Genomic DNA, 12,095 nt, shown 5'->3' with positions numbered 1-12,095 from the left:
TTAGACTGTGGTTCAGCGACATTTAATGTACTGTCTAAACTGCACCAAGTGGTGTGCAATAACATTTCCCTGACATTCCCATGTTAAGTGGAAAGCATAACATCAAGTTGCTAAATAGGATTAAAGAAAGCGAAGCTGTCTCATATGCATACATGTTTTTTTTGCACTTTCCAAATGTGTGAGAAATCAGTGGTCGACTTGCACTACTATATACTCATCTTTTAAGGACTTATAAAAGATACTCTACTCATGTAAATCACGTACAGATCTGTCTCTAATCCCATTCCAGCATAAAAGGATCATTCTGAGAAATGTTCAAGAGAAGCACCTGTTTAGGCCTGCTGTTATCCACTAAAAAGTTACTCGGGACATTTAACTGAGGGGAAGTGATCTGACATCATTTCAATTATTCCAACTGCCAGAGTGGTTAAACTCCCAGAAGAAATACAAAAATGTGCCTCTATACAGACCATGAAAGCAAACCCTAACAAGGTTTAGAGAAATTGTACATGCAGAAATTCCTGACAGCCCTTTGAAGTTTTGTTGATGCCACAAAAAAAAAATAAAAAAAACCTCTACACATTTCAGTTCTAAGGCTGTCAAGTCGCAATTTGTAGTTCTCTGCGTTCTGCTGTCTGGGGTGCTTAAAATTCTTGAACATCAATCAGCCTTGCATGCATATTTGCAGTTCGGCTTTTCATTAAGACCTGAACTGTGTGGGTAGAAAACATGACAAAAATGTCAAGTTTACAGCAATTTTATCTCTCTACACAATTCTTTCAAAAAAATTATTTGGAATAGCCTTTGTTTCTGTGAGTGTTGATATGGCACGGGCATAGGACCATTATGCCAAATGCCACAACAGAAGCATGTACTCATGCCATGGCATTAACACTATGGTTATCACATCAGTCACTGGCTTGTTAAGTGGCATCCATAGATGGGCTAAGCCAAGTAGCTTTACGGCTAACTCACGGACACACTTTCACTGCAGAAGATGTATGCAAGCAAGCGCAATGGATAACAAATCTATTTAATCAGATAAGGGATCAAATTTACTTTTTAGCGTTTTCTGAACTCATAAGCGTTGTTTCAGATAGGGACATTTGTCTCATACAAATTAATTCAAACATTGTATTACAGATACTTTAGGACCAAGTTAAGTACACACCTTCACTGTTTGTGTTATCACAACTTTGAAGACGATATGGTCAGGTGCAAAGTGAGTCATAACAGGACTGCTGATGAGGTCTGCAGTAACCATCGAAGCCAATCAGGACAAACTGAGAAAAGGCGTGGTTCACTGTCAACATAGCAGGCTGAAGTGCACCCATCTCGTGACAGCCGTGAGCTCTTTCACGCTGTTGTATACAGGATGTTTTGCTACCATTTTGGTATAATGCAGCTCAATGACATTTATTCACAAGGACAAAAGTCGTCATCCAGGCAACCAAGAAGGGCCCCGGCCTAGACTTCAGACTTCTTTGATGCAGTCAAAGAATGAATGCTTGTTGTCAACATGTCAACTGAACTCCTCACAACTGCCCTCCCACATCTGTGTGCTTTTAGAAAGGATTTTGGACTTTAATGGACTACTGGAATCTGCTCAGCCTTCTCTGAAACTGCAGCTCACGACAGACTACCGCCACTGAACTCTAGCCAAATTGACTTTGGACACATTTATTGCAGCTTGTCAATACAATGTGAAGGCAGCAGGGCATAAATATACCATACTGACTTTAAAATAGCTAATGAACAATAGACCTCAAATCCATGATTTTAGCCAGGTATAGGACCAGCAATTGACAATTCAGCATTTCAACCCATTCATCAAATTAATCAAGACTAACTCAAAACACAGTTGTAGATGCTTTTCAAATACCAATGTTTTATGAAATTGTACAAAAAAAAAGGAGGCAAGTGATTCATCCAGGTTATATGGGTTATCTGTATACCGTCATATCTCCCTTAAAGAACTAGGGGGCAAACAGCATTAGAAGGGTAAATAAAAGCATTAAGGAGTGCCTTTCATCCAAAAATGTACAAAATGTAGGTCTGTGCAAGCAATTATGTACACAGATTTCCTTAATGATAATTTGAGGAAAATTTAATACATTCTTTAACAATAAATTATATATTTTGAGATATACATCTGAAAAGGGATATTGGAGGAGTGAATGAATAACCATGCCTATCACAGAAGTGTTTGTCTCTTTCACATGAATCACTCAGCATGTGCAGATCCTTGTAGGCCAATGACAAGTCCAGAATTTAGCACTATGCCTTTTTCATTCTCTTTCCCCAACTCACCACACTTGTGTGAAAGCTATTTTTAACTGAATAAAACTGAAGACAGATAACAAATTGTAGCTGCTGTTCCTGTGCTGTATTTCCTAACTCTTTCAGACCAAGAACTAACTGCACTGCTACAAAATTGCATTTTCCTTGCCTCGTGTTTGAACACCACCTTCTGACAGGCCCAGTGGTGGCATTTTCTGCCCGACTAGGCACAGCTGGGTGGCCCCTAAAAGCTGACCCATCTCCCCCTCTTATTCGGGATTAACTCGGTCTATTCCTGTTGAGGGGAATTAGGGGGGCATTTTTCCAAGATATTTGGTAATTTAAAAGATGTTTTCCTTCTTTATCTCTGTGCTGATACTGTGTATCACAAGCAAGCATGTGCTAGATAAAGAATGTGAAGGGTGTCTAGGCGACAAACCCCCTTGAGCTATTCATGTCATCTAATCTCCCTCCGTCCTGTCTAGAAGTTAAAAATAACCATTATTGCTAAGTTGCAACATGACTCATATTTGAGGGGTATATTTTTTTTCTTTAACAGTAGTTGTGACCCCCCCCCCCCCCCCGATTTTGTATCCCCATGGATCGAAATGTTTATGACATTATCCACTGCAGTTGAACAGTTAAAGCCCTTGAGGTTCTATTTTCACTACTTCCCATTTTACTTTTTTATGTAGTGTGTGGGGAAGGATAGAAAACCTAATAGAAAACAGGATTATTATTTCTGTCAATGTTGAAAGTGTTTCATTTTGTTTTTATTTAACCAGTGTTCCACTTGGGTTGATGTTTCCTTTAGGGCCCATGTACGTTACTCTGGTTGCTGCATTACATAAACTTTGCTCAGGGAAGAAAAAGGTCAAGGCCAGGCAGTGAGGAACCAGAGCACACTTATTTCCATACAGAATCCCTTCCATCAGGCTGTGACCTTACCACTACTGATGGAACAATAAATCAAGGAAATTGCTCAGTACTATCTTAATGTTTCAGATCCTTACAACACACGGAAGTCTATCGGGCAGAGGAAATGTCTGTAAAGTCAGGGACAAGCCTTTGTGAGAGAGCAATACCTTCAATTGTGACCTATCTCCACAATGTAACACACAGAAAATCTACATCTCTTCTGGATTTATGTGTTTAAATATTGAGCATTTCATATTTTTGTTTTAATGAAACCTCTACCAAATGTCTAAATATAACAAACCTTAACCGCTGCATATTTAAATGCTAGCTCTCCCTGATGGTGCACATGTTTCGCCAGGAATATACAGAATAGGCAGACATTGCTACAACATAGTTACTGGTGTGCAGAAATCAAAACGTGTGAAAGAGTTACTTACCTGTGGAAACTTTAGAGACCAATACGTCAGCCTTCAAATCATCGCTTCTTCTCTGAGGGAACTGATCCCTAAAATACAAAATGAATTACTTTATTCATGCATTGTGGATTGCCACAAGATATTCCAGGGCTTGATCTTTTACCAACTGCTTTAACGGATTAAGATGGATCTGTGCTTTAAGCAAAAAAGGGGAAATAAACCCTCATGACCTCAGCCTAAATATATATTCCTATCATGAATGATTTACAGCGGTGTAATCTGATACTAATTCCTGCAACATTGTTTTTTTGAATGTGAAGACCGATCATGTCCAAACATCTTACTGTCAAAACAACTCGTGCTCGTGATATTTTAAATGTTTTTATCCTTTGTTGTAGTTGTTTATTATGTGGCACCAGTGGTTTCCTCTTCTCCAGTGATATGCTTTGTATCTGCTATTAAGTGTATTAAGATTTTGTAATAAACCAAATAAAAACTGGTGGAAAAAAGGTACTTCCCAAAAAAAAAAAAAAAAAAAAAAAATCATAAAATGTAAACATTTTTAGTCATTTCAGGCCTTAACCCAATCACTGAACATCCCAACTATATGTTAAAGAATTAATAAATAAAAGGAGCACTTTGTCAAGAGATAGGCTTGAATAATGCACTAGTGGTTGAGGAAGTCAGCTATCTGCTGGCTCTCCCCTCTGAGTAAAGAGTTGTCAGCTACTTTGGATCATTATCTCCAAACAAGACCTGTACTACAAAGCCAACAAATGACAGCCCAGCATAATAAGGCTGGCGCATCTGCCTTGTGTGCATTTATGTTAAATGGGTCTTGCTATTCTTAGAACAGTTTGTTTGTAATGTTTAATCATTTAAAAATGGCAGCACTTTTGAGACTCAAATCCTTAAATGAGGAGGGCATGGGATGACAAAGCAGCATACTGAAGCTTGCATCACACAGCAAAAAATATGCAATAGCCATTTCTGAATCATACTTTGCAGTGCCAAGATTGTGTGTACTTTACATTGTCAGTTGCAGCTCAGGTATGGGCCGCAGGTCCTTGGAAGAAAGGTTCTCTACCACAGGTGAGTCAAGATTTGCTGAGCCATTGCTTAGTCTGTCACTACTCTCATATCCAGATTCAGTTCGCTGGATCTTCCAGTTGTCATTCCGTACTTTTAGAGCTGCTGAGCCCTTTGACCTGTCCTTGTCGCTGTAGCCACCCCGGCCATCTGAGTCCAGCGAGCTTCGGCTGCCACCTGTTTCATGCCTCTGCTCATCCTCATAGATGGTCATTAGGCTCTTGGGTTTGCGTTCTTCTTTGCCTCCCCACGTAAAATCTCTGTCTCGCTCTCGGGAGGGTGACTGACTACTGGGTCTTCTCCGGGGGCTGTGCTGCCTTCGCTCTTGATTTACTGTAATACCACTGCTACTCCCTCTTACAACACTGTCCACATTTAGCGCCTCCCGAGTGGGCTTCCATGGGCGGCTGGCCCTGCTTCGGCTGTTCCCTCCACTTACAGGACGATCTCTGGAGTCTTGGCTGCTGTCAGTATCGTATCCATTGGAGAGCTGTCCTAATCTCCGCTGACCACTGCTGATGCTGGGCCCACTAGGCCCACTGGGCAACACTTGGACCCTCGAGTGATAGGGAGGGGGCTCATGCGAGGACCGTCCACCAAGGTGGGGGGTTCGCTCAGTCCGAGTGGGACCTTTTCCTTGGCTGCTGTACAGTCGAGGTTCCAGGTGTTTTTTGAAGCCATTCTCTGGAGGGGAGGCGGAGCGGGAATAGGTCCTGTCCTGACCTGGATCTGGTTTTAAACAAAAGAAGTTTCATGAGAGCTTAAACTATGCGAACAGAAGAACACATTAGCGGTTGACCAATATGAGTTCTCCAATAACAGACGCCGATGCCGAGGTCTAGGGAGCAGGACCGATATTATCAGATATCAGAACAAAGAAAAGTGTATAATTCCATTACTCCATACAATCTAAAGTACCTGGTTATCTTAACCAGTGACATGTTGTTGTAAATCAATTTAATTAATGAATGAAAAAAATACAGTGGGTTACGCTGTAGATTTCAGAAAGTGAATGGTGTTTAAAGGAGAGTGGGGTAGGAGTTTGTCAGAGAAGTCATTCAACTGCATTATTCTCTACAGTATAACGATATATATTTAATGCTAGCCAGTAATGGTTTTAGATTAGATTAGCTGTCATTTCGGATGGGAGAAACATGTTAACATTTAGAAAAGGCGATGGAGACTGACCAAATTTGGGGCTCGAAACATTACATTACATTTATTAATTTAGCTGATGCTAAGCGGTTTACAATTATTATACATGTCAGAGGTTGCACGCCAATGGAGCAACAATGGGTTAAATGTCTTGTTCAGGGACACAATGGTGGATAAGTCACAGTGGGAATTGAACCCAAAGGCATGTGTGTTATCCACTGCGCCATCGACACCCATTGCTACTTTGTAACGAACCTCTTCACCACCTTCCCAAAACTCACAAGTGGGAGCGCTAACATTGTTCCACAGCAGCCACACAAGGCTGAATCAAGATCATGTGTCATGTATTTCCTGCAGCACCTCATGCCAAAAGATAATGTCATGAATAACATTGCCAAGTCAAAAATGTACTTTTACACTTTTTACACTTACACCTTGATACCAAGGCACAAAGTCGTGCTAAAGCATAGTGCAGGTTGGGCAGAAAGTGAGGGAAGGGCATGACGACAACAGGGTTACTGACATTTATGTCTACAGATGACAGGAAGGTGTAAATTATGGGTGACAGGAGTCGATTTTCTTCCAATGGTGTGTACACAGAGGGTAGCCAGATAGCATAGAGACTTTCACGCAGATACTCATGATCAAAGATAGCACTTTGGTGTATTTTTGTGTGCATATGCACACATGCATGTTTTCCAAATGCACAAGTGACATTTCTGCACATGATGGTGTGTTATGGATGTGTGTCCGCTATTCCAAGGACACTTCCAGCCATAATAGCCATTTTCAAAATATATGACCAGACATCCTTCCTGGAAAGTAGTTTATTCATGTCAAACTATACATGCACTCACACGCCCTTATTTATCTACATGGCACAGACAGCATGCACATGTTTTGTTTTAGATTTCTAAATAAAATGTCCAATTCCATTTTACTTTACAGGGAAAAAATATGGTATTATAGTATGTTAAAAAGGGCTTCATTTAAATCGGAAGGTTCATCTATCCAGTGCATTTTCATAACTTAAAGCTGATGGTGCCTAAATCAGAGGCAGCATGCTTTGTATTGGATCCCCTAAATGGCCGGGAAAATCTGATCTGTGGTACCATCGTGTTTGAGGGTATAAAAAGTGAATTTAATACTACATATAACTGTCAGCCCTTGGAAATAAGCCTGCATGAGATGTAGCCCTTATTTCTTTGGATTTTGCTGACTGTGTGCCAGAGTTAAATCACTTCCAACAACGTTTTTACTTTATATATAAATTATTTTATACACACACACACACACACACACACACACACACACACACACACACACACACACACACACACACACACACACACACACACACACACACGCTGTGGACCATTTTGGAAGAATGGTAACATGTCTACATCAAAACAGTCAGAGATTGTTTAGAAATACTCTGGGGTTTTCCCACAGTCCAAAATCAGCTGCAAAGTTCCTTAAGCTTAAGTATTTTTTTCTGGATTTTTAGCAAAGTGCTAGCCTGGGCCGTCCTGCGGTAAATTCTTGCTACTTACATTAACTGTAGTGTCACCTCCAGCCTCGCCATTCATCACGGCAACGACACTAGTCTCCTTTAGCCTACTGCATTCAATCATAATGGGACGTGAGCTCGCTGCTAACACAGGCTGGTGCTGTTGATGTGGTGGATTTGGGAGCTTGTTACAATTGTGCTCCATAATCCCTTCACTGATACTTAATTGAAAGCAGTGATGTACTAAAAGAGTATTAAAGGAGTGGACTGATCAGCCTACTGATTAGAACACACACACTAAATTTCTGAGGTCAAAGGACGGCGGAACATGAGAAAGTTCAATTTTTTGGGGCTCTTATCACTATTTGGTTGAATCTGCTTAGTTTATAGTGTATGTTTGTTTGTAAATGTTCAGGTAGAACACAGACAGGATAACCAACAGTTCTAAATATGAGAGAGTGGGATGAAGGCAGGCTCTTAATCCCCTTTCTGACACATTACTCCCGAACTGACGGTTACATAAGGGGTGGGGAAGTGAAAGGCTAGCCCTTTGTATCATAAAGCCTGGCAATTCTCACGTGTATGTTTATGTGTTGCACCACATGTGCAGTTCACATCTAAACAGCCAAATACTATCTATCTGTGACCAACCTCTGTAGCGTGCCTCCGGCCTCTGTTGACCTCTCCTATCAGGCTCTTTTTTGAATGGATGCATGCCACGGACCTCTCCTGCTCTCTGGGCAACTTCTCGAGAAATCTCCCTGAGGCGACTCTTGGGATCGATGGTGGCAATTTTCACTACAAAACAAAAGAGATAGCATCAGATATTTGGCCCAAGTTCCCAAATAAGGGCCAGAGGGCATGTAACCAGTGTGTAATTAATGCTGAATTTTTCATTTGTTGCAGTTGAAACTGCAAACACCATTAAAAGTATTTTTTTTGTCAGTGTACATATGGATATCTATTGTCACTACATCCTTTCCCTTGTCACCGTCTTCCATCTCTTAGTCGCCAACACCCCCAAGGCACTGTGCAGTTGCTGAGTGTGTAGACGAAGGCGAACTTTGCAGCACATCCCTGTGCCGATGTATACAGTACACTTTCTGCTACATGAGGGGAAACGCAGCGGAGTGTAACATGGCCACGCAGAGACTTCTCTGCCCCGTCTCTGCAGATATTCACTTTGAAACGCAATGATTAGTCATGGCCCTGGAAAACATGATCATACTGTGGTTCTGTTAGCTGTCTGAGATTTCAACAGGAATCACTCTGAGGAGAACTTGACGTTTAGGAAAATACCAGGGGCCTCATTTATAAAACTGTGCGTAGAATCCTCACTAAAAGTGTACGTGCGCCCAAAAGCCAAAAATGACGTACACCAAAAAATATTCAGACTTATAAAACTGTGCGTACCCACACATGTAAGCAAAGTTCCTTTTATAAATCAGTCAACTAGAAATGTGACCCTTCAAACGCCCATAATGCCTATTAATGGTCAGTGAAACGCCCCTCATAAATATTAATACTTGCTGACTGTATGGAGAAAAGGAGGCAAATTCTGACAGAAAATCTATAAAATGAAAGTGACTCAGTGACGTTAAATGTGACGTTTCTTTTGCTGAAGCTGAAGCATGTTGTTTGGTGGGTAAAAAACGTCTCGGGTTACATATGTAACCCTTGTTCCCCGGGAAGGGGAACGAGACACTGCATCGGTGACGACACTATGGGAGCGCCTCTGGGCGTGGCAGGGCTGAAACATGAATGAAACTACTCCAATCCTATTGGTGTTGCTAGAACGGTAGCGTGTGACGGCGTAACTGGAGGCGTATGTAAGCATGCCGGCACACAGGACACATTAGCCCTTTTCTATGAAGCAAGGCACTCCAGGCGGGGTAAGGTGTGGCGGACCGACGCAGTTCGAGTTCCCTCGAAGGGGAACGTCTCGGGTTACGTATGTAACCCTTGTTCCCTGAGAAGGGGAACGAGAGACTGCGTCGTGACGACACTATGGGAACGAGAATACCCACTTAGGCCGCGCTGAAACCCCGTCTGCCCCCAGCGTGCAGAACCTGACGGCACGACTAGGAGGAGAGCGCACGGGTGCCGGGTGAAGAAGGAAGGTCCAGACTGTAGAACCGGATGAATGTGTGAGGGGTGGCCCAGCCAGCCGCATCACACAAACCCTGGAGCGACGCCCCTGCGAGGAGGACCCAAGAAGCCGCCATGCCTCGAGTAGAGTGCGCCCTTACGGCCATAGGTGAAGGTAACCCGCGCACCTGATAGGCCAGGGAAATAGTCTGAACAATCCAGTTGCTGATCGTGTGTTTGGAAGCGGGGAGCCCAGCCTTGGGGGACCCGAAACACACCAGCAACTGGTCTGCTTTCCTCCACCGGGAAGACCTCAGAGTGTAAATACTCAGTGCTCTGACAGGGCAGAGCAGATGAAGACTCCCGTCCTCCGCCGTCACATGAGGTGGGGGTTGAAACGCCTGCAGCACCGTGGACCCTGCCAACCTGGATGGGACCTTAGGGACATAGCCCGGACAGGGGTGCAGGATGGCTCTGACCCTCCCCGGGGCAAACTTCAGGCATTGCGGAGACACCGAAAGTGCCTGGAGATCCCCCACCCTCCTCAGAGAGGTGATAGTGAGGAGAAAGGCCATCTTAAGGGTCAGGTGCTTGGCCTCAGCTGACTCCAGGGGTTCGAAGGGGGCCTCAGCCAGCGCTTCGAGAACCACCGCCAGGTCCCAGGTGGGAAGCCTGGAACGAGTCCCGGGTCTCATCCTCTTCTTCGCGTTGAGCCGCAGCCCCAAACACTGAAGGTGGGTGAGGACGACATCTCGATGCCGAACCGCTAACTCCCGAGACTGAGCCAAGATGAGCCAGTCGTTGATGTAGTTTAATATGCGGATGCCCTGGAGCCTCAGCGGAGCCAGAGCTGCATCCATGCATTTGGTGAACGTGCGAGGAAAGAGTGCTAGGCCGAACGGAAGAACCCGATACTGGTACACCGCGCCTGAAGGCGAACCTCAGGAACTTCCTGTGAGAGGGACGGATGGAGATGTGGAAATATGCGTCTCGTAGATCTATCGTGACAAACCAATCCTCGGATTGGATGTGACTGATGATGGCGGGGATGGTGAGCATCCTGAACCTCCTCAGAGATTGGTTCAGGGACCGCAGATCCAAAATCGGACGCAACCCATCCGTCCTTCTTGGGAACTATGAAGTACCGGCTGTAGAACCCGGACTCCCTGACTGGCGGGGAAATAAGCTCTCTGGCCCCGTTTTCCAGCAGAGAGCCAACTTCTTGTCCCAACACCTGGCTCTGCCCCGCGTGCACTGCAGTCCAGACCACCCCGTTGAACTTCTGCGGGGGGTGGACCCGGAACTGCAGCCTGTAGCTATCCACTATGGTGCGCAGGACCCACAGGGAAATGTTTGCAAGGCCATGCTTCTACAAAATCCGCCAAGGGAACCAGCCCCTTGGGGCCGGAGAGCGCCGCCTCACGTCCCGGTTTCTCTTCAGCCGGGGGAGATATTGCTCAAACGCCTCTCCCTGCGTTTCAGCGTGCTGAAACCTGCTGATGACAGCATCCACCGCCTCACCAAACAGGCCAGTAGGAGAGAGGGGCACATCCAGGAGAAAAGCCTTCTCCTTCCCCTGGATGCCCGAGAGGTTGAGCCACAGATGGCGCTCCAATGCTGCCGTGGAGCAGCCAATGCTTAGTAACACGGAGCGTTTAAGTCCGTAGCTCTACGGAGCTAAGTCAGGTCCTCCTCAGAGGGACCTCCCCCTAGGTCATAGTCTTGAGAAGATCGGCCTGGTACGCCTGCAAGCCATGGTGTGCAGGCTTGCACCAGCTCGACCCGCTGCCATGTAGGCCTTGCCCACCAAAGCAGATGTTTCGTCCGACACAGCTTGGTGGGGAGCGCTGACATCTGAAGGAACGAAGCGAGGGTGGGAGAAAGTCAAGTCATCGTTCCGTTCTCTTTAGCCATGCTGCTTAGTTTCTGTCACGCTGCTGTAGTCCAGCAGAGGAGACACAGCCGTGCAGAGCAGCTTTTTTTTTTTCGGAACGATGCCTTGGGGGGAGGCGTAACTGGCTTCCAGGTAAGAGCTTCTTCGGTTTTTGCTGTAACTTTGGTCTTCAAACATGCCAGAGTGCCTGCTGAATCGAAAAGGGCTAATGTGTCCTGTGTGCCGGCGTGCTTATATATGCCTCCAGTTACGCCGTCACACGCTACCGTTCTAGCAACACCAATAGGATTAGAGTAGTTTCATTCATATTTCAGCCCTGCCACGCCCAGAGGCGTTCCCATAGTGTCGTCACCGACACAGTTCGAGGACCACACATTCTCCCGTCAAGTTTGTTTTTTTATAGATCACAACCGTTGCTTGGGAAGTGACGTACGCACTTTGTTTTGTACGTATGCACCGTTTATAAATGAGGCCCCAGGTGTTGTTTGAGACTGCATTTTTAGGACTCCATATTCTCTTCAGCACAGAAAAAAACAAACTGTAACAGTTTGATACATGACTCAAAGCTTAATAATTTGACTTCAAATTTGACTGCGGTGTTTTCGGAAAGCTCTGAGCCTTCAATTGTATTGACTGCAACATTCCCTCCCTACACCACATATGAAGCAACAAGCCTTCAAGTGAGGGGAAACAATGACACATAGGTCTCTAGGACCTTCACAACTTTACACAGCCACGCAATGAC

At 44.6% G+C, this 12,095-nt stretch overlaps 1 protein-coding gene across 3 annotated transcripts in view; it reads right to left on the bottom strand.

The window, feature by feature from the left end:
- The window catches only part of LOC119912909 (inactive ubiquitin carboxyl-terminal hydrolase 53), a 38,000-nt gene that overhangs the window by 3,877 nt on the left and 22,028 nt on the right, over window positions 1-12,095 (bottom strand). For all 3 annotated transcript variants that reach the window (XM_038732185.1, XM_038732184.1, XM_038732183.1), the window contains exons 12-14: window positions 8,020-8,166; window positions 4,646-5,432; window positions 3,636-3,703 (exon numbers count right to left, since the gene is read on the bottom strand). In XM_038732185.1, the coding sequence (XP_038588113.1) occupies window positions 3,636-3,703; window positions 4,646-5,432; window positions 8,020-8,166 (1,002 nt within the window). The remainder of the gene's footprint in view (window positions 1-3,635; window positions 3,704-4,645; window positions 5,433-8,019; window positions 8,167-12,095) is intronic.

The sequence above is a fragment of the Micropterus salmoides genome, unplaced genomic scaffold (genome assembly GCF_014851395.1).
Source record: "Micropterus salmoides isolate LMB-PRFRI ecotype aquatic unplaced genomic scaffold, ASM1485139v1 Ms_hic_scaffold_2, whole genome shotgun sequence".
NCBI classification, from domain to species: domain Eukaryota; kingdom Metazoa; phylum Chordata; class Actinopteri; order Centrarchiformes; family Centrarchidae; genus Micropterus; species Micropterus salmoides.
The sequence above is the reverse complement of the archived record's forward strand: the minus strand, read 5'-3'. Positions and strand labels throughout refer to the sequence as shown.